The sequence below is a fragment of the Sesamum indicum genome, linkage group LG7, assembly GCF_026168435.1.
Source record: "Sesamum indicum cultivar Baizhima isolate 11 linkage group LG7, ASM2616843v1, whole genome shotgun sequence".
NCBI lineage: Eukaryota > Viridiplantae > Streptophyta > Magnoliopsida > Lamiales > Pedaliaceae > Sesamum > Sesamum indicum.
This window is the reverse complement of record NC_142663.1, coordinates 7,706,725-7,728,565: the sequence shown is the minus strand read 5'-3', so window position 1 is coordinate 7,728,565 and position 21,841 is coordinate 7,706,725. Positions and strand designations below refer to the sequence as shown.

General features: G+C 34.0%; 2 protein-coding genes and 1 non-coding gene across 5 annotated transcripts; all 3 read right to left on the bottom strand.

The window, feature by feature from the left end:
- Positions 1–4,071: 4,071 nt before the first annotated feature.
- MPS1 (multipolar spindle 1) lies at positions 4,072–9,133 on the bottom strand. 3 transcript variants are annotated; one of them, XM_088882984.1, is made up of 11 exons: positions 8,879–9,133; positions 8,714–8,771; positions 8,282–8,422; positions 8,040–8,102; positions 7,587–7,672; positions 7,422–7,476; positions 6,887–7,000; positions 5,659–5,851; positions 4,905–4,975; positions 4,508–4,712; positions 4,072–4,417 (listed from the first exon to the last, which is right to left on the bottom strand). In XM_088882984.1, exons 1-10 carry the CDS (start codon positions 9,047–9,049, stop codon positions 4,528–4,530), a joined length of 1,137 nt encoding a protein of 378 aa, XP_088739110.1. In that variant the 5' UTR covers positions 9,050–9,133; the 3' UTR covers positions 4,072–4,417; positions 4,508–4,527. The 3 variants fall into 3 exon arrangements, 2 of the variants coding, with proteins under 2 accessions (XP_088739110.1, XP_088739111.1); XR_016066524.1 differs by lacking the exon at positions 4,905–4,975; XM_088882985.1 differs by lacking the exon at positions 8,714–8,771 and having other exon boundaries at positions 8,282–8,427; positions 8,879–9,035.
- Positions 9,134–13,893: 4,760 nt separating this feature from the next.
- Positions 13,894–20,033, bottom strand: LOC105166327 (eukaryotic translation initiation factor). Its single transcript, XM_011085639.3, has 9 exons — positions 19,613–20,033; positions 18,393–18,464; positions 17,833–17,928; positions 17,352–17,576; positions 16,727–16,818; positions 16,332–16,419; positions 15,840–16,190; positions 15,459–15,701; positions 13,894–15,372 (listed from the first exon to the last, which is right to left on the bottom strand). Exons 1-9 carry the CDS (start codon positions 19,778–19,780, stop codon positions 14,317–14,319), a joined length of 2,391 nt encoding a protein of 796 aa, XP_011083941.2. The 5' UTR covers positions 19,781–20,033; the 3' UTR covers positions 13,894–14,316.
- On the bottom strand, positions 18,877–18,982 carry LOC148787518 (small nucleolar RNA snoR103). Its single transcript, XR_016066542.1, has one exon. It is a non-coding gene; the product is annotated as a small nucleolar RNA snoR103 (small nucleolar RNA).
- Positions 20,034–21,841: the final 1,808 nt, after the last annotated feature.

Here is a 21,841-nt window from a genome sequence, read left to right as displayed (position 1 = left end):
AATAGAAGATTTTGAAAATAAATGTAATCTTTGTTGATTAGATACTAAAGGTAAAACTTGTTCTTCTGTTTTTATAGTGTATGCTGACTTAAAATCAATAAACGATTTCTTATAAATTTCTTTAGTATTGATTTTTAGAGGTTTCCAATCAAATAGATCTCTGTCTTCCCACAATGTTTCTCCTGTGGTGATTATATTCGAATTTTCTTGGTTGTCCCCTGATGATGAGACTCCAGAATTCATGCTTCTTATGAATTTATCCATAATACTAGATTTTCATACTTTACTCTTTTGGATCAGACAATGATTTATTGCGGCATAATTAAGTCAAGTAAGCCGACTTATAACGTGTCGAAGTCCAATTCACAAATTATGAACTTCTATGTATGGATACACTGAGAAGGGACGAGGAATTAATTAGGAATGAATTCCATAAGGTAATTGGATTACTTATATTTGAAATGGATCCATTGAATGGATAAGCCCCATGATAAATTGAATGGATTAATTTATATTGGACTTGCCTTTATTATTTAATAAGTTGGACTTGTTATTTTATAAAGGCTTATTGGGTTCATATAATTAAATAGATTAAATATATGATGGATTTAATTAAGTGAATTTTAATTAAATTAGATTTAATTAATTGGGCATGATATTTTAATTAATTAAAATCGGCCCAAGCCCATTAAAAAGTTGGTGAAAATGATTTAAAAAAAAAATTATGGACTAATAAAATCATTTTTGAAAAATGCCATGTTAGGCATCCTTTATTTGGAATAAAGGATTATTACCTTATGGATGGTTAAATGAACCTAAACATATTTTAATGCATCCATTCAAGGTATATATATGTGTGTTAGTTATTTGGAATAACTAATGAATGAATATACAAAAAATAATTTCCTCTCCTCGCAATTTTTCCACTTGGCCGAACTCCCCTCTTGTGCATACTTGATGTGTTATCCTCCTCAATTTTTTTTCTAACAAATTGAATTGAGAAATCTCAAGTTTCGATATGGTGTGGACGTGACTTTAGAAGATCTTTACGTTGAGGCCTTGAGTGAACGATTCAACGAGGAGGTTCGAAATAAATCAAGAAAAGGTAATTCTTGATTTATATTTTTGTTCCTCTCGTTTTTTTCATTATACCAATAGCTCCGTTAACTTTATTATCGTTTAATTTTATTAACTTTATCAAATGCCCGGGAACTCCAAGGGTATACCCCTTGGGATCATGACTTTATTGCAATTTCGTTTTATTTTAAGCAATTTATTTTAACCGCTTTCACTTGCGCCTTCCCGGATCGATCCACTAACCCCTCCTGGTGCCCTTCAATTTGTACAGCTTCTTGACTATATATATATATATATATATTGAATAGAATAACATTTACAATAATAAATCCAATACGTAGAGTCGCGCAACACGTAAACTAAAGAAAAGACAGCTCAACCACAACAACTTTTGATCATCCCCACCATTACAAAGAGAGACTAATCATAGGCATCTCATATTTCGAGCTGCTCTTATCATCTCCTGTTTGGAGACAACCTTTACACGTCATCTACATCAAGAACGCATAGAATAAGGAGAAGCTAAGAACAAATAAAACTTGATTCAGCCGAGACGTATTGTCCCGGACGGCCAACGACTTCGGTCTTGCACGCGGGCCAACGGGTATCCGTGTCCGGAGCCTGTTCTTGATTTGAACAACCATCTTCCGAGACTTCTCCAAGCTGTCCAAAGCTAAGCTTTCCTGTTCCAAAGAGGGGCTCAGAATTTCATTAGAGGGTTTCGAAATTATTGAGTAGGCGGAGGTTGGGGTAGGGGAATGGGAGAATAACAAGAGTAGTAGTGCTAGCAAACATAGAGAGAGTGCATATCTCATTTCAGGCATGTCTGGAGAAAGACAAGTGATGATGAAGAGGAGGAATTTGTGATGCTGAAGCGAAGGTGATAGTGTACTTATGATACCCAAATACAGTGCATAGACAAGTGGAGGAAAGTAGTGGATGAAACGGGTCTATGACCACAATATTATTATTAACCGACAATTATACTCCACTCGCTTTAGATTTGGTATAATTATACGTAGATTTCTAATAGTTTGAAAAATTATATTTAGCATATTTGATATTTGCTTCCGTCTAACAAATAAATCCTTTCGTTAGTCAAAATTCACTAAATTTGCTGATATTAACAAAAAATTGAATAAAAAGTGACTTTACCCTTGATTGACTTAATTTTTTTCAGACTAAACTACCCTCATAACGATAAAGATGTACCACCTCAAATTCATTAATATGTGAACACGTACGAAGGTAATTTTATCACTAAAAGATTTATTTGACATACTATAAATCATTAATAAATCAATTGGATGTAAATATATATTATATATATATATATTTTATTTTCTTGTCAATATTAGCAAACTAGGTAAATTTTAATTAATGAATGCACTTATTTATTAAATAGAAACAAATTTTAAAAATATTAGATGTAATTTTTTAAATCACAAAAAATTTATATATAATTACATAAAATCTTGGGGAAGAGAATTATAATCATCCCTCTTATCAATAATCAATGTGATTACTACCTAAGTGGATGTGCAGGAAATTGTTTGACGTGTTGACAGTCTTATTTATACCTAAGTGGAGAGGCAGGTTCCGGTTCCTTTCTTATTCAAGCAGCCGAATTTGACTAATTAAGGAAACTGTAGTTACATACATGTGAACTTTTTCATTTTTTTCCTTATGAATGACATGCTAAGAAATTAATATACCAATTATACTATAAAAAAAATTGTTAAAACTACAATATTAGTGGCTATGACTAAAAATTATAATAAATGGTTATTATTAATTATAATATAATAAAATTAATGTAAAAAATTAGCTTTTTCATCATACAAAAATTGTTTGCCACGGTTAAAAGTCATGGTTAAAACATTTGTTATGGCTTTAGCTATGACAAATGTTTTAACCAATCTCGTATAACATATTTTCCTTTCTAGTATTTTTTACATGGTTTTACACGATATTGAATAAAGGTGAGCGACAGTGTTATCTCAATAAGGCTAATAGTTTGAGACTATTTACAGTAGAATACGGTACAACTTTTTGGGTAAGTGTAATTTTACTTTGCGGGTGTAAACTTTATTGTACTACATAATTCATATTTAAGTTACACAGTCTAATACATGGCATTGGAAAAGTTGAATACGTATTGTTATTGAAATGTTCTTTTTATTAATATTTGGGACTTGTTTTTGAAGTATATTCTATCTTATTTTTAAGTTAGTAGTGGAAGGGAAGGTCGTTTCATAAGGCAAATTACCGTAAAACTTCTATAAATTAATACTTTACAAATTAATAAATTTTCTAAAATAATAAAATCTTTCGGTCCCGATTTGGGCCTTTGTAAAAAATCATCAAATTCGATAAGATAATAAGATAATAATTTTTCGAAAAATTCCTTTATAAATATTAGGTCCCATTAAAACTCTAAATTAATAATTCATGAATATTACAATTATAAATATTATGGTAATTTGCTAAAATATGAAGTCTGTAATGCTTTACGCATTTGATCATTCATGGATGATTTTGCAATGCCTTTTAGATAAGAAGACATAGTTGGGTGTTATGAATTATTTTATTTTCATATTGAGATTTATATAGTATAATGTTTCATTCATCATGCATGAATATATTTAATTGGCTACAATAGTTATTTAAGTGCAACGAATTAATATAAACATGTATATTTAAGTAATTCCAATGAAGTGATAATGCGTCTATGAAATATAATAGTTAATTGTATATAATGAATTGATATTATACATGAATATATTTAATTAGTTACAAATAATTGATTGATGCATGAATATAATCAATGAAACATATATGAATTCATTTATTTTCAATACATATGTACTAAATTTGCTGAATTTAAAAAGTCTCTCTTTTAATTAATAAAATTGATAAATTAATATCTTTCTAAATTAATAAAATTTCATGGTCCCAAGGTTATTAATTTATAAAGATTTTACTGTAGTTGCATGCTGGAAAGTCATCCATCTCATTAAAGCAGTTGATTAGGAGGACATTCTGGAGTTCAATAATACCCCCACAAGGACTTAGAAGCTGTTTCCGGATGGGGTGAAAAATGATGTTCACAGATTTGTGAGGCATATTTCAATATGTAGTTTGCAGTTAATGATCGGGTATTTGTCAAGATTCTGGAGACGGCAGGCAAAGTAGCTTATAAGCTGGAGTGCCAGAAACGCAATGAATAACCAATCTCCATTTGATTGTCTCAACGTCTATGGAGAAACACGATTCCACACGCGCTGTGCACCTCTTCCTTGTCATATATCTCACTGCCTTCTCGCAATCCAACAAGAGACTGCCAAAGAAGAACAAGAAACCAGTACAACAAAAGTTGGTTAACTGGCTCAGTGCGAGATTATGTCTTCGTTTGAAATATGTGACTTACGTTTGTTCATAGTGCAGCAATCAGCCAAACAGCTTAGCAAGAGTATCGGGTCGTAGCTTCTGAACAAAGGAAACTTGACTCAGAAGTCTAGTCAAATCCCCCACTACACGGTCCATGTATAGCATGTAAAGTGAATTCCTGCTCTCCAGGAGCTCCAAGGCTTTCCGAGCATGGAAAATAGATATCACCCATTCTTCTAGAAGCCCTACACCATCATCATAACAAGTTAGTCTGGGAACAATGAAGAGAAAGCACGCTCCAGATTACATGTATCATATGGCCTTGAGACAACAGTATTTACATTTCCCTCAAATTAGTTAGTAAATCAAATGCACACAACTTGGGTTTGTATCTTAAGCAAATGATATGAGAATAATGATGGAAAAAAAGTGCATACTTAAATCAATGTCTTGACTAGTTGACCATGAAAGTAAGTAGTCGGAAATCAGAAACTCGAGAAGCTGAATCCTGCCGTCAACATCAGTATTTCAAAACGATCTCAGAAAATACACAAGGTGATATGTACATCCGTTTAAATCTTAAGACATTCTGCACGACAAACTGTAGACATATTTAAGGTTCTAGTAAATTCAATATAAACTGCAATTTGATGGCAATATCTTCTCAATAACTGTAGTCATCTGATACAATATGTGAAATTAAAAGAGACTTGAAGAATGGTTGTACAGTCACTACCACTACTTTTGATAGTGATACTAATTTGAGATACACACAAGTAAAACAAATAATGACATGGGCATAAAACAGAGTAAAGGAATTTATCAAAAGAAACATGTCTAATTTCATAAACATCTATGCAAAAAGTACATGGGAGGAAATCCAACAAGCAATCGGTCTTGCATAAAGATTATTCCAAACAGAACCATATGATGTCTCACTTTCACAAGACGGAAAGTAAAAATGGTGACCTGAACAGTAAACATGAAACCAAGCATTAGGGTAAGAAGCAGTCAAACTAACTGATACTAACTACCTTGTCATTTTACTTAAGTACTTGATCTGCCTTAAAAGGTCATATTGAAAACAGAACCATTGTCAAAAACTGCTCAGTTAATACCATCTAAATATATCCATGCAATCAACTTAACTCTCAAGTCGATAATTAATGCAAAGCATAGACTAAAACTTACATTAAGTACATATAATTATGCATTCTGGGAAAGGAACCATCAAATGGATCCATAAAGAGTAAACTTTCTGCAACTATAGAAATTCTCTGAGAAACTGAAAGGATCACACGCTGGCCAAGGTAATGGTCACTTCCAAGCTTACGCAACAAGTGCTGAACATAAACTTGGAAATTGTTGTGACAATGATGCAATTCTGGAAAAAGAAAAAAGACAAGAAAAAAGGTTTAATTAAAAGGATGAAGAGAATAATTGAACATTTTAGATGAAACTGAAGATATTTAAGGGAAAAACTAAACTAACCCATGCTCCAAGCTTACAAACATATTTGTTTGCACTCCTAAAAGAAATCACGAAATAGCCTCATTCTAAACATTAGAGGTATAGGAAGAACAAGCATGAAATACATCTCCATAACGTTATTCTCATAAACAAGAAGTTCCATTCCCAAACTCTCAGTGGCTGCATTTAGTCTTCAACTTTTAGACTCTAAATTTGGCCTCATTATAACTGTAGGAACAGGTACTTTCAGACATGTAGTACTTCGTTTTGGTAACTATTTGCTGAATGTCTTTTCAGGACTCTGGCAATTCTACCATCCATACATATACTTCAGTTATCTAAATTAGCCCTTATCAGTGTAGGTACTTATGCCATATTTTAAAGAAGAATTTTTGTGGCTCCTTGGACTTCACATTTCATATCTGGGGAATGACGTTCAGATTTTGTTCAACAAGTTTGGGAATCAAGCAATTCAAACTCAACAAACATGCATTCTGTCATATCTTTTCGGCAAATGGACCACTTGTCCAGATTCTTATATTCTATTGTGGCAGGAAATCAATTTGATATTTGAATGCCAGTTGTCAGAAAAAGTTTCATTGACAGTTCTAGCTCCAAATCTTATAGTCAGAACTCATATCTACATTTCATCAAGTATGAAGAGTGGAATTCCCATGATAAATACTAGAGATGTTATTCATTAGAAAAAAACTACTAGAGATATTATTTGTGGAATGAATGATGCAGAGTTCTAATAGTAACGGCAAACACTTTCAGTTTATGATCTATTGTTCTGAAACAAAATCTAGCAGTATATTTCAACAAAATGATATAAAGGGGAGTCACTAAGAGATTTAACGACAGATTGGTAATTTGTCAACAAACATAACTAATAGCAGCAACGTAGGTCAGATTTAAAGTTCAAACTGAAACATAAACAAAAGCTAACCATCTCCTTCTGATCCATTGCACATCCTTCGCACCAAACGCACAATTAAGCTACTTGCAATGCTTTCAATTGTCTCATCTATCTTTCCAGTAGACGAAAGAGCCTTTAATGTGGCTTCATGGAACCAGAAAATAATGTAAGTCAAATAATAGGAAATATTGCAAGCCCAGATAAAAAAGGAAAGCCCTGGTATGTCACTACAAAGATTCTTCAGTGATCAGTTGTTTCTTTCTAGACAAGGTTCTTGTGAAGAACATAAAGATCAGAATCACTAAAAAGGACTTAAATGCTAATTAATCATTATGAATCCTTCTATCTAGAACAAATGTTCTCATGTCCTTTCAGGATGTCCACATTTCAGTTTTCTAGTAGTGAAATATAACACCATTATGCTCTCGAGGAAATTCTATTGGGATGAAGGTGGCAATTTAGATAATTAATCTTTAACAAGTATTTCACTGCCTTTTTACTAGTCGAAAGCCGTGTTACCAAACTTAAGAGTAGCAGAATAGAGAAACTTGACTTGATTTGGTACCAAGAATGAAATCTACAGCTTGATGTGACCAGTTCTTGAAATTGCCTTCCTCTACCTGCAAAACATACAGAAGTAACAAAAGAACTAAATAAGAGAAGCCAGTTGTAAATTCTCATCCACACAAATGATCAAAGTATGGAAGGCACACAGGGTGGAGCAACACACTTCAAGAGGAGAGGAAGTCTCACAAAGCTCCACAAGAAAATCTACTGAAGCTCTCAGTTGCTCCATTTCATTTTCAATTGCAATTTCTGCAAGTATATTAAAAGTAGCAGGAGCAGTAGATAGCAATTACCATCTAAATAGGCACCCACAGATAAAGAGAAATGGCAATGAAATCTTAGAAAACTCAAACTGAAAGAATATTGATGATAAGTGGCACTTCTGATTGGCTAACTAAACTTTTTTGCTTAAACTAACTCTTGAGACACGAACAAAATACTAGAGATAGCTTAACTAATAAGTGTTATTAACCAAATTATTTAATAATATTTCCAGCAAACACTTTAAACCATTCATACTTTTATTTTGCATATTAGGTTTTAGCTTGTTTACTGATTCCAAGGGAAACATTCAAGCATCTGAAAGCATGAATAACAAACTATTAAGCAATTTCACCTGGAATAGACGATCTTAACAATGAGCCATCACATCTGCTCCTCTTCCGCTCTCTTAACCTCACTGCAAATGGAACCAAAATCTAGATTTTTTTTAAATTAAGTGACAAAGGAAAGATTCGAAACATAAATACTACTAGACTGAAAGCAAAAGAAATACCAACACTGCTACCAACTGTGTAAGAGGTTAATTCCATTATCTCATTGCAAGGAGATAAATTGTAATATCAGAGATGAGAGAACCTTGTCTGAGAAATCTCCGACGAAGCACATCACTACACCTATCTTGATCAGATTCATGCATGGGGCTTAGCTGCCCCAGGGTATCATAGAAATAGCATTTGCACGACACATGTTGTGGAAATACATCTTGATGCACCCCATCTGGTCTAAGAAATTAGTAAAGCCCATTAGCAAATCATCAAATATCAAAAACTCAAAGTCTATGCATATCATAACATAAAAATAGATTCGAGTATCCTGTTTCAACTTCAAACATTTTAAATATACCGAGTAAACAACATCACTAGTCGTCAAAATCCGAACACTATCATATACACTAAAATCGAGAAATGTTCAATAAAAGAATAACAAAGTCTTAACTCTCAAAATCTGTAAGAGTATATTCAGACTTAAACATACAGAGGAAAACAGGAGAAACTGAGAAATACTAGCCTTCAGCAATTTTGAGATCTTCCTTAAGTCTAAGAATTTCTTCTTTCCGCTGTTTGGCCTAAAAGTTTTAAGAAATCCAAAATCAACATCTAAATCAATCCAGACCAAAACCGATTACAAAATCAAACACAGACATGAAACGACAGAACAAGGACAGGTTCAAACCTTCCGTTTCCATTTAATAGCATCTGATTCAGAGTTATTACAAGCGGCAGTGCTAGCGGCGGCAGGAGGAGGAAGCTTCTGGCGACGCCTAGACTCAGCGATAGCGACAGCAATAGCGAGCTTGAGAGAAGGATTCAAAGCGGCGTTTGCTTGGTTTGCCGAGACCTCCATGTTTGCGGAATTTGATTAAGCGCGGGATAAACTAACCTTAGTTCAACTGAGAGTCTATTCATGCTATTAAGAACTTAGAGTAACTACTTCGATTTACTAATAATATGAATTGCCTAAAGTACACTTGTATATTTAAACACACTAATCATTACGCCACGTTATCCTTACATGTATATAATAAATAATTTTTTATACTTTAAAATATGTTATAAATAAAAGTAAAATATATAAATCAATATATTATAAAATAAAAAGAAAGAAAGAAAAATAATAATTTATCAACTAATACAAATTTTGAAAACTAAATAAGTTTGTCGTTTTATCATGAAGAACATTTTTTACTTCATAAAAAATTGGTGCGACGGTGTTATATTAGTATAGATAATAATTTTTTTAGTTAATTGATTTTATCAATATTTTTTTATTTCATAAACATTTGGATTGTGGAAAATAACAATAGATAATTCATATATTATCTCATTAATAAATCTCGCGTATAATTAAAGATTATATCACACAAATGTTAAATTATATAGGCATATAATTGTGGATCAAATTAACCTTAAGTAGTGAAAGCATGTCGATCCATGTATACAGATCAACCTCGTCTACAAGCTCATGGATTTTATGGAGCATGAACGCATCGTCTTTCTCATTGATTTGAGCTCACCTCACAAACATTTTCAAGATCTCCCCACGTTGGATCTTGCTCCAAATCTTGTGCACACCACGAACGTACTTTACTCGCCTTGGTGGATCACTACTAGAGTGATTCAATCATTTACACACCTCAAATCTAAGGAGCCTATGATGATGCTCCAAAGAAGAACATAGAGAGAAAAAGGGGTGGGAGAGAGAATTGGAGAGAGTATTGTAGTCAACTTATTTTATATCACATTTATGTTTTTGTATTGTGATTTGATCACAACCATGTACCCTATTTATAGGTGTACATAACCATATCCCTAAAAGGAGTCCATACCAATACATAATTGGAAGACTACAAATTCTATCTTAAATAGGGTTTATCCCAGAAAAGTCTTTATCCCAACATGTATTTTGGAGACTCAAACTCTATCTCAAATATGGATGCATATTGGGTCACGGGTCCACTAACCCGACCCAATATCCAACATCTCCCACTCATACATATTTGACTCAATCTCCAAGATACTCATCATCTCAACTTCTCAATCTCACGTTCATCCCTTCATATAGGAAATGAGGCGTGTGACCAAGCGATAAGAAATAATGAGGAGAGTTATATTAAGTCATTACCGAACTAACATAACCTTACAACTCAACAACTCGCTATGTACCCCAAACTATGTGGTCGCACTTAATCAAGTATCTCTAGATCCCTAAATAAATATAGCATGCTTAACTCACTCAAATAGGTATCTATATTCATGACTAGTCGGACATATTCCAACACAGTCACTCGAGCTATGAACAATAGAACACAAGTGCTTTACCAACTTAGTTCTTTGTCGGCCTCATACCAATCAGCTTGGTTTTGATAGCTTTTCCAGACATGTTCCGACAGACTGATAGGATCGCATTTTGTGCTTATTTGATGTGATATTTTGACCTATTTTGTGATCAAAATGCTCCTCATTAAATATTATTTTGCAGCATTAGGACAAATGAAATGAAAAATGAAGAAAAGAACCAAAATAGAAATTCGGACAAGACTCAAACTCAATTTTTGACAAGAATTTGGAGTTGCTTGGACTACCTTTTGATGAATGAGGAGTTTAACTAGGATTATAATTTTATTTCCATTAGTCTTTTAGTTCAATTAGGAATCTATATTTAATCCTAGTAAAATTAGGTATCTAGTTATTATATATATGTGATGTAATTCACTTTAAGAGACAACTTTTGAATTCTTGAAAATTTCAGACCTTGAATTCTCGTCTCTCTATTTCTCTACGTTTTTATGATATTTTCTTATTTTGTTTTTCATGCGTTCTTCCATAGCTAGTTCTCTCATTCTAGTTGAAGACTTGGTGAATGCTTAATTCCAACAAGTTGTGAGATCTAATTTATGCTTTCTATAATTATTCATCATAGATAAATTATTTATGGCCATTGGTACGACCTAACGACCTCACATTTCCTTACCTTGTAGATAGTCAAAGAACGTCCATTAACTAAATCCCTAATCAGTAAACAACCTTGAAAACGTCCATTAACTAAATCCCTAAGGCCTACTACATCAATCTAGAAAAAAATGGGGATACTGATTTAATTACCATCATTGTCACAAATTATCTCCATAATAATAAAATATTCACATAATACATGAGCACTCAAATGTTAATGTCTATGTATTCATATCACAAAAAAATATTGCACATATTCTTAACAAAGATTGCAATAAACACATATTATTATGCAATTATCAATGAATGCATAAAAGTAATGAGAGCATTATTTGCAACAAAAATTATTGCAATAAAATGGACATGCTTTAATGTAATGAGAGCATTCATTAGCATATTTGCTTCACAAAAAATATATGTTAGCATAACTTGCAATCCAAATATTGCAATAAATAATAATCATATAGAAATTGCAACCTCAAATTTTGCAATCACAAAATAATCATATTGACATGAATTGCAATCACAGAATATTGCAATAAAGTCAAAATAAATCGATATAACAATTAATAAAGATACATATTTTCATGGTCAACATGTAGTCAGCCCTCAGTCAACATGCGATCAACCTTCAGTCAATACTCAATCAACACAACCTTAGTTAGGTCATGACTTGGCGCCACACAAGTGTTGAGTGTGTGCACCAGGTGCGTCATAAGGGCACGGCCAGCACGCATGTTGGAGCAGGACTTGCGCCCAGTTGGCACTCGGTCGGCGCGGACTCAGCAGCAGGCACCAGCGACCATTTCCGGCGACTTCGCTGGCCAAATTCCAGCAAATGTGTGTTTTTCGATGAAAATTTCAAAAATTCATATCTCATTCATTTTAAACCCGTTTTCAATGATTCATATACCATTTCAAACATCGTTTCATGCTCTACAACATAGCACAAAAATATTTTGACAAAAACCACAGAATCAGATTCAATTTTCTGGTCAAAGAAAGTAGATTAAAAATTAGGGTTTGATATTACTCACAAACCACTCATCTGATTTTCACCAAATTTTAACCACATGATCTTCATATTAACTTCTACATACAGTGAAAAATCAACAAAATAGTTCCATGCTTTCATATTAAAAATGAATTTTTCCAAAACAAATACTAGCATAAAAAGTTATGTGATCAGTTAGGCAATTCTAATTTGACTAACTTACAACGACTCTGATACTGCTGTTGGAAAATAACAATAGAAATTCATGTATTATCTCATTAATAAATCTCGCATTTAATTAAATGATTAGTGCAAACAGATGTTAATCATATAGGCACATAATTGTGGATTGAATTAACTTTAAGTAGTTGAAGCATGTCAATCCATGTATACAGATCAGCCTCGTTACAAACCTATGGATCATGAATACATCATCTTTCTCGTTGATTCGAGGTCATCCCATGAACATCTTCATGATCTACCCTATGTTGGATCTTGCTCCAAATCTTGTGCACACCATGAACGCAACTTACTCTCCTTGATGAATCACTATTAAAATAATCCACTCATTTACACAGCTCAAATCCAAATAGCCTATGGTGATGCTCCAAGGAAGAACATAGAGAGAAAAAGGGATAGAGAGAGAATTGAAGAGAGTATTGTAATCAACTCATTTTGTATCACATTTGTGTTTTTGTATTGTAATTTAATCACAATCATGTACCTTATTTATAGGTATACATAACACTATCTCTAAGAGGAGTTCATATCCCAATACATAATTGAAAAACTACAAATACTATCCTAGATAGAATTTTTCCCAAAGAAATCTTTATCCCAATATGTAATTAGAAGACTCAAACTCTATCTTAAATATGGATTAATATTAGAGCACGAGTTCACTAACTCGACCTAACATCCAACATAAATAAATATGATGAATTGCTTGTTTTATCTTCGTTTCAAAACATTTTAAGTTATTAGTAATGATTTTGAGGGAGGTAAAGGTATTTCGAGGATTGCAAAAGAGTAATTTCTTAGTTTAATTCTTGGAAAATTTGTGAAAATTTTAACACGTACAATTTCCAAAGCACCCGTCTTCTTGTGATTCACCTGCATCAATATCTTTTATACACCAATTGGTTGTTATAGCACATAAATTTTTCGTGTATATATAAATATTTTTTTATATTTTAAAATATATTATAAATAAAAAAACAAAAGATAAAAATAAGTATATTACACTAATTAAAAAAAATTATTAACTAACATAAATTTCAAAAAATTGAATAAATCAGTTATTTTATTGTGAGAGAGCATTTTAAATTCACAACAAATTAGTGCATCGGTGTTATTATCCGTCACATTTGTGAGTGTGAAAAAACTTTTCTTTTTATATTACTATAAATAATAAATCAATAATAATAATCATATCAATTATATCAGCATCCGTCAAACTTCAATAATTAGTGAGAACATTTCAATTAATTTTGCGACACAAACTTGAATCAAATTCCAAAATGAAGGAGGAATCCAATTCAAATCAAGTCCATGTGTGGAGAAAAATCTCTCGCCAACATGAATGACATACCAAACATTACTTTTACCATTAACTAGGATCTAGAAATCAAATTTAAGTAAAATAATCAAACTGAGACACAGAAGATCCACAACAAACAAAATTGCATCTCTCAGCCGAAAAATCAACTTCAAGCAAATTAGATGTCTTCCCTCGAAGAAAATAAAACAAAATATACTGTCACATTCTCTATTTTAGAATTGTGCATAGCCACATTATGACTCACAAATTTGACAAAATTTAATAAGTCGACGGAATAAATAAAGTTTAAAACTAATCAAATACAAAACAACTGGGTCCTTAGAGGACCCTTCATTCCCGAGCAGCCACAGGCGTCTGTTTAGCCACTCGGGAAACAAAATCTTTATGGACTAAACTTTAAATTTCTTTTTCTCTAATGAACACCCTTCTATGACCTCAAGAAAAATATACAGCCCACAACCGCCTGTTCTTCGCAGCTCCACCCACTCTGCTCGGTCTTCAACGGTACGGTGTAATTAGAAGCGCCAGGCGAAGGTGAGAAATAGCACATTTCTTCTATGAGGTTACAAATGTTTCCAGTAATTCCCATAACAAGGAGTGAGCTCTAAAATAAACTCTCGCAGGCAGCGACATCAGACGCCTGTGAATCGAGCAATGCCTTTCCTGAAGGATCAGAGCTGACAACCTTCACAGCAGCAGTAAATATGGCCTTTTGGTAATAGTCGTCACCTACTTTTGCCAGAATATCCCTTGCCACCTTGTTGAAGTCCAAGGCTCCAGCCAAAACAAGTTTCCCAATTATCTCACCAAAATGGGTTGGTGCTTTTGGTAAATCAATGGCGAGGTCATCCAGCAATGCTGCATAGAAGATGCATCCAGCGGCAATATCCTTTGCATTAATAACCTTCTTGTCAAACAAGTACTCCAGAAGTTTCCCAACTGGTTCAACGCAAGGTGGGCTTTTCTCCAATCCAAGGGAAATGGCCTCTTTGACAACTTCAGGATGATAAGCAGGGGATTTCAATTCTTCAACACATTGCAATGCTTCGTCCAAGAGTCTGACACTAAAATACTCCTCAAGAAGTGAGGTTGTTTTCCTCTTGAGCTCATCAGGATTCGATTTTGCAGGAGCAATTGGTTTTTCAGTAACAGGAGTAGCAGAAGCAGCAGCTGGAGCCTGTCTGTATGGAGCCGGAACTTGAGATCCAGGGTCCATCAAATATCCTCCATAGTTAGCGGGTCGGGCAGGAGGTGCACCACTGCCCTGCAAGAGGGCACTAGTTCTGCCACCCATGAACCCACCGCTACCTTGAGGTAGAAGCCGCTGATTCACTGCCGGTGACTTGCCTATCAGTGGTGACTGAACACGCCCAGCAGTCTGAACATTTGAACCATCCCCTCTTGGCATAGATCGAGACCTAGGAACTTCCCAATTGTCATTATCCATACCAGGCATCCCAGGCATTTTTCTTGTTCCTGGCATCCCAGGCATCATACCACCTGAACCAGGCCGATTCATTGGGAAGCCTCCAGGACTAATACTTCCTTGAGCCCCAGCAGCCATGGCCCGACTATTTCTAATGCTAGCAGTAGCACCTGGCCGCAATCCCAGATTTTTCTCAGCTTCTGAGTGGATCTCAGTGATGGTTTTAGCTTTCACCTGGTAATTCAGAATAGGGAATCACATAAGCTAAACATGGGAAAGAAAAAACCGAGAAGAGACAAGTAATAAGCTATGAAGATCACCTCTTCCCGTCTTGGCACCCAATTATTGGCACGGAGATCAATAACATCACGAACCATAAACCTCAATCGTGCAGCCAGTTGAGGGTTTGTCGACAAATCCTTCAAGCGATTGAAGTACAAATCATTTATACGCTTTGATTTTTGGCTCTCATCAAGCTGTTTACCAATGGTGTTGAAGAACTGACATATGGCCTCAACATTCTCTTCTGCAGGACAACTCTTGTTATCCGGTCCCAATAATTCCTGCTCAGAAACCCCATGTCAGGATAATCATGTTAGTAAGGAAAATAAAATGCCATAAAGAAATACAAGACAGCAGAGGAGATAAACAAACCCATTTGATAGCTCAAAAAAGACATATGGACAACAAAAGAGGAGAACCTGAACAATGTGATGGACAATCTTTTCTGGAACCATCTTCTGCTTCAAAAGTTCTCCAATTAGACGAATATTACCAAGTGTCCGGAGTTTGATTAACCTTTCCTTATCTCTTCGTTCCGCTTCTTGCTCAGGAGCAGTCATCTGCCTAACCTCTTCCCTCAATTTGTCAGCACCTTCAAATGCCTCCTGGCAAATATTCAAGAGCACGCGCTTAAATGTAATTTCTTTTCCACCAGGCTCATCTGATGGAAATGGAGGAAGCTTTTCATTTAGATCTGAACACAGCAACGCATACATGGGGCAAAATGTTGGCTCCAATACAGCCTTGTCGAATATCAAGGAGATAACTCCCTACAGAGAAAGCAAAAAAAAGCATAACATAAGGTCTAGCGCAAGGAATAAAACCTAAATTGCAGTCCAGAAGAAAAAAGACTACACAAACTAAAGGATAAATTAAATAACCTACTCCGGGATTAACAGAATATGCAGTACCTTCAGAATATCAGCAGTTGTGATTCCAGAGTCAATCAATTGACCCTTTAGAAGATCAAACTTCTCAGGAGTCAGCTTGTTCAGTATCCTGCAAGAAACATATAGCATTAAGCAAATCTCTTTCTACAAGAAAAGGAGGTAAAGACCCGCCTACTTCAATTCAGAAATCAGTCAGCAACCTGCAGATGTTCTTATCAGCCTATCATGAATAGAAACAACATTCGGTCTTTCTAATTTTGGACTGACAGAGCTAAAACTCAACAGACGTCATATAAGGTTTAAGAGCATGAAATCCAATTTCATATGAACCTCATACTAAGAAATTAAAAAGAAAAAACACTAAGAAAACCAGAGCATCTGTGATCATAAGTTGCAGCAAATGAAAGATGGATTACCCCTTGACTGTCTTCAGAACACGGTCCTTCTCAGAAAGATTTCCCCTTCGAGCAGACCAAGGTACTTCAGCCTTGATAAGAGTAGGTGCAACCTGATACATAGATACACATTATAGGGCATTCCCAGTACAGTTGAACGAAATCTATATCACTACCATAACACACTTGGAACAAGCATGCTAACTTAAGCTCATGACAATAGCACGACTACTGGAAATGCTCAACGCTAACCATCTTCATACACCAACATACAAACAATATCATGTTTGGTTTCCATCTATACAACTTTTATGTTACTATATGCATTTTGCAACCCTCTACATATATTAAAGAACACAGAAGCAACATTTGACAACCCTTCCATATGCTAAACCACTTAAAACCACTTGTAGAATCACACTGATGGGCATATTAGTAACTTTTGCAAGGCTACATATGAGGAGACAGCAATCATATTACCCTTGGGCTTGGTGGATAACTTTTAATATGTTTAATTTTGCACAATGATGCTGCATGACTTCAAATATTAGTACAAAAAGAGCTAGCTGACCGATCTAGACAGGCTCTCATAATAGTAAAACCCTATGCATGAAAACATAAAAAGAGTTGATCCGATGTAAATTACCCCTTGGTTGGAAGAAATTTGGGTTCTAGCAAACTGCGAGCTCAGCTGCTCTGTCTTATTGTACTGATTCACATCTTGTTGTTTAGGGTCAAACCGCCCACCAAAGTCTCTGTCTCGTATTGCCTCCCAGGATCTCTCCTCCGTAGGGGCAGGAACTTGTGCAGATCGGTTACGCCAGTCACGGTTATCTGGTTCAGAATAACGACTTTGAACCTGATTTGGGAGCTAAACAAAAAAATCTTATTAAGTTATTTTCAGAAAAAAAACAGCAAAAGAAGAAACAGAATAAATAGAAGAGCAAAAAAAGTAACATAATGTGCTGAAGGCGGTCATCATCTTTAGAACTAAAAGACATATCACCAGACATAACTGATAACCCATGAAATGAAGTACTAAATCAAAGCACCAAGCTACACTTGTAAATCAGAATGGTTAGGAAGTGCAAAGAAATTACTATGACGGAAGGAGAACTTAAGCTTACATTGTTTTCTCCACGACTCCAGCTAGGATCTGTACCAAAAAATTCAGCTTCAACTTCTTGTTTAACCTTTAGAATCTCCTCAGGGATGCTGACCGCCTACAAATAGATAATTAAAGACCATTGAAGACATGAAGAGCAACTCCATACTCAACACCCAGGAAGGACCAGCAAGAGTACAGAAGAATCTTTAATCAAAATCCTTTGCAATAAAAGCATGCAATTTAAGTAACTCAGGAAGACATGGAGTGCTTAAATGGAAATAAAAAGGAAGCAATTTCCTTCAATTGCCCTTTTTTACACCCCCAGATAGGATTTGACCCAATTAGCAGGTAAGACTCATTTAACCGGTATGCACAAAGAAAGAAGACTGGAAAAACAATGACCCTAGGGATGAGAGTAAAGATTCAACCTTTTTTTTCCTATTTAAGCTTATATTTATTATGTAAAGACCGGGAATTGAGGCTAAAAAAAATACGGTCCAATATGAACACATTTATATAAATAATACCAATTATTACAGTTCTGTACTTGTACACGCGTACAACACAAATAAGCCTTACCTCCCTTAGCTGCAGCAGTTGGTCTCTAGTGTAACGGATCCGTTCACGGCCCTCAAATCGAGACTCTCCAGTCTGTTATAAGATACGAGTGTGAATAATTTGTTAGAGAACAGACAAAAGAAAGTACTAAAAGTTGGATGATGTCATAAAAGATCAGATTCTCCTGAAACTGTGGGGATAATAACTTAGAAATGGCAGATGAGATTAGAAGATGCGTTATATATATCATGAACTGAAAAACACTAGCGCAACAAGTAATAAGGCTATCAAGATAATATTCAGATTATCACGTAACCATATATCTTAATTACAACCAAGTGAAAATAGATTGAGAATGACAGCAATAACATCATTTAAATTGACAGAAGCAAATATGTAGCTTATTAATTCCATTAATATTATGTCAAGAGCAGCACTATATGATGCCAATTGGAAACTGAATACCAAAAGCCACACTGCAATTACATGCTAAATTCCAAAATTTCCATATCCGCAGGTTTCTTTATGGACAGCGAGATGCTCCTTGCATGCCCACCTAAAGCCTGCATATTGCTTTCCGTCCATATTTACAGCAACCACACCACTTATGTGCAGTGCCAAGAATTAGGACAATATCAACAGATTCACATTCGCTTAAACAAGGTACTACTTCAGGACATCAAAGATGTTAACCTTTCAAAAGAGAAGCTTTTATCTGTTTACTGAACTCTCTTAAGTTCAAAAAAACAAAAAGAATAAGTAGAAAAACATACTTGCAATAAAAGAAACGACTTCAAGTTCTCAGGGATAAGGAATGCATACACTCAAAATTTCATCAAAACCTCATGGGACATCTACTTCAGATGCTTCATAGAAATATTTCTTTCGGATTCAAGTCGTGAATACACAATATTGACACATGCGTGCGACAATAGTATACTGGTTCCGCAGGAAATTTGGAACATATAGAGACAAAACACATGCATACGGACTCCTAATGTACCACAACTATAAATGTCAGAAAAAGATGCAAGACTTTAGAACTTCAAAAGGAGTTGTACAAATCAGGCTAAGAGATTCAGATAATACAGACTTAATAGATATAGCATACTTATGTACAAGAACAAGTAGCTGCATGAATAAAACTCACTAAATCTGAAAAACAAAAAGAGACATATTCCAAAAAAAATCATAACAAATTCAAAAACCCTAGATCTGATACAGAATTCTCAAAAAACAACCTTGAAAGTAGGGAGCGAAGATGCACCGGCACCGCCATAGGGACGCAGCAGCGGAAGATCAGAATTCGCCGCCGCCGCCGAGGAATCGAAGCGCGGGCCGAATACTCTGTTTCCACCGCGATTGCCACCACCTGGTCTCAAGCTCAACACCGTCTGATCAGCCTGCATAACTCGCAAATCGGAAACTCTTTGCCGTCCAATCTACCACAAAAGCTTTCTTACAGGAATATACGTGATCTATATATATAAGAAGTATATATAGATTTTTGCTACCTTTTCTTTCCGTATATATATATACGTAAAGATAGAAAGATAAAAGGGAGATGAGAAGGAGATAGAATTCTAGAGAGAGAGAAATTGGTTTCCTCTCTCTACTGGGAGAAGGAGAGGAGGTGGGAAGGGAGAGTATGGTATGTTATGTAAGGCAATGAAAGAGAGAGGAAAAAACCCTGATTTAGGGGGGCCAAGAAGACGCTTTGAGCAAACTTTTGGGGGTCTTTTGGGAATACCAAAAAGAATAATATTAGACTTTCTTGGGAGTAGATTTGTATATATAGGAAATTTTGGGAGTAAATTGGAAACTATAACAGTATTATGGCCCTGTCCGGAACATGATAATAACATACACCTACGCTAAACGATATTTTATCATTTTATGTTACAGGGAGAGATTTGGGGTGTCTGTGAATTTTATCATATTTTGGGGAGTGAATTAGCAATTTTACGATTGTGCTCTGGGGAACTGTTTCAACGTTTCTTGGCTAGGTTTAGAATTTGTTACTTATAGAGTTTGACATCAGCAACGGTGTTCTCTCTGAATGTGATATTTATTCTCTAATCATATGATCTTAGACCGTCCAAGCGCACTTGATGCAATACGTATATATAATTTAAAATTTTATTATATTTTTTAATTTAATAAAATAAAAAAATTGAAGACAAAATAAATATTAATTTAAATTGACAAAATATATTAATATTGAATATCCATAAATAAAATATGGCAATATACATTTTTTGTTATATAAGTGGAGGTTGTTAATATTTTTTGTATAACTTACTCAATTTACATGTTTAATCTTTTTTTATAAATTTAATTCCGAACATCTCACATTTGGTCATTTTTTTCGTAAAATTAATCATGTATTACAATTTTGGTTCTGACGACCTATAGTTACAGATAAAAAATTATACCTATTCAAGGGGACTTTTATCAATGAATCAACCAAAAGATTTCTTATAGAGGTATCATCTTTAATAAATAGTATATGTTAAGATTTACAAGTACGCACAAGTTTTTAACGAGTGATGGACTATTATTTATTGAATGAATCGATTAAAATCATCAATATCAAATATTTATATCTAACAACTATAACAATCATACACTAATCATCAATATCAGATAATTATTTTCAATTAATGCCTACTATTAAAATAGAATAACATCTCACACGTTGTTAGGATTCGGACTTATAATTTTATAAAGTCACAATAGTAGAATAATTGGTAGTGTTCGAACAAGTTATGGGGCTTCAATTTTGTCAATTAAAATAAATCCCATCGGCCCAATGAACACATTCTTAAGATTAATTTGTGCATACCTCAACGACTATCACAATTTGTGTTCGATTCAATTAAATCCCATTTTATATGAAAACTATCCATAAAATATAACATATGGTATAATTTGCAAAATTAAAAATATACATACAAAATTTGCAAAATTTGTGTTAGTGGATGTTTTTGAGCTCATATTCCATTAGATCACAATATTATGTTCACTTATTGGTCACTATCTCACTTTCTTGTTTAATTCACTCACTTTATTATCCACTAATTTATATTTATATATTACATTATTCTAATTCTGTGATATTTTTATGTTATAATTTTGGAACCAATAACTTGTCCAAAGTATATTAGAATCATAGTACATTGTATGTTTTTGTTTAATTCTATTTAAATTTTTATTATTTTTTTTGTTATATGAAAGAGAATAAAAATAAAATAAATAGCTAAGTTCTTTTTAAATAATATTTTAGACTTTAAATATACATGAATATAATATTATTGATAAAAAAAATCAAATAAAATAATTTTATATAAAAGTAATATGGTAAATAATATTTCGATTGATATAAGGAGGTATATCTTCACCTTTTATAAAGGTATCTTAGTTCGTGAAAAATTATTTGATTTGCAATGAGTCAGTAATAAGTCAATCGA

Coding starts and splice junctions, on each gene's coding strand:
- MPS1 (XM_088882984.1), bottom strand. CDS start 9,049: ATGGAGGTCTCGGCAAACCAAGCAAACGCCGCTTTGAATCCTTCTCTC. Junction 7,477..7,586: donor AGACTTCCTCTCCTCTTGAA/GTGTGTTGCTCC, acceptor TATGTTTTGCAG/GTAGAGGAAGGCAATTTCAA. Junction 4,713..4,904: donor TAGTCAAGACATTGATTTAA/GTATGCACTTTT, acceptor ATGATGGTGTAG/GGCTTCTAGAAGAATGGGTG.
- LOC105166327 (XM_011085639.3), bottom strand. CDS start 19,780: ATGCAGGCTGATCAGACGGTGTTGAGCTTGAGACCAGGTGGTGGCAAT. Junction 16,420..16,726: donor GTTCTGAAGACAGTCAAGGG/GTAATCCATCTT, acceptor TGTTTCTTGCAG/GATACTGAACAAGCTGACTC. Junction 15,702..15,839: donor TTGTCCATCACATTGTTCAG/GTTCTCCTCTTT, acceptor GTTTCTGAGCAG/GAATTATTGGGACCGGATAA.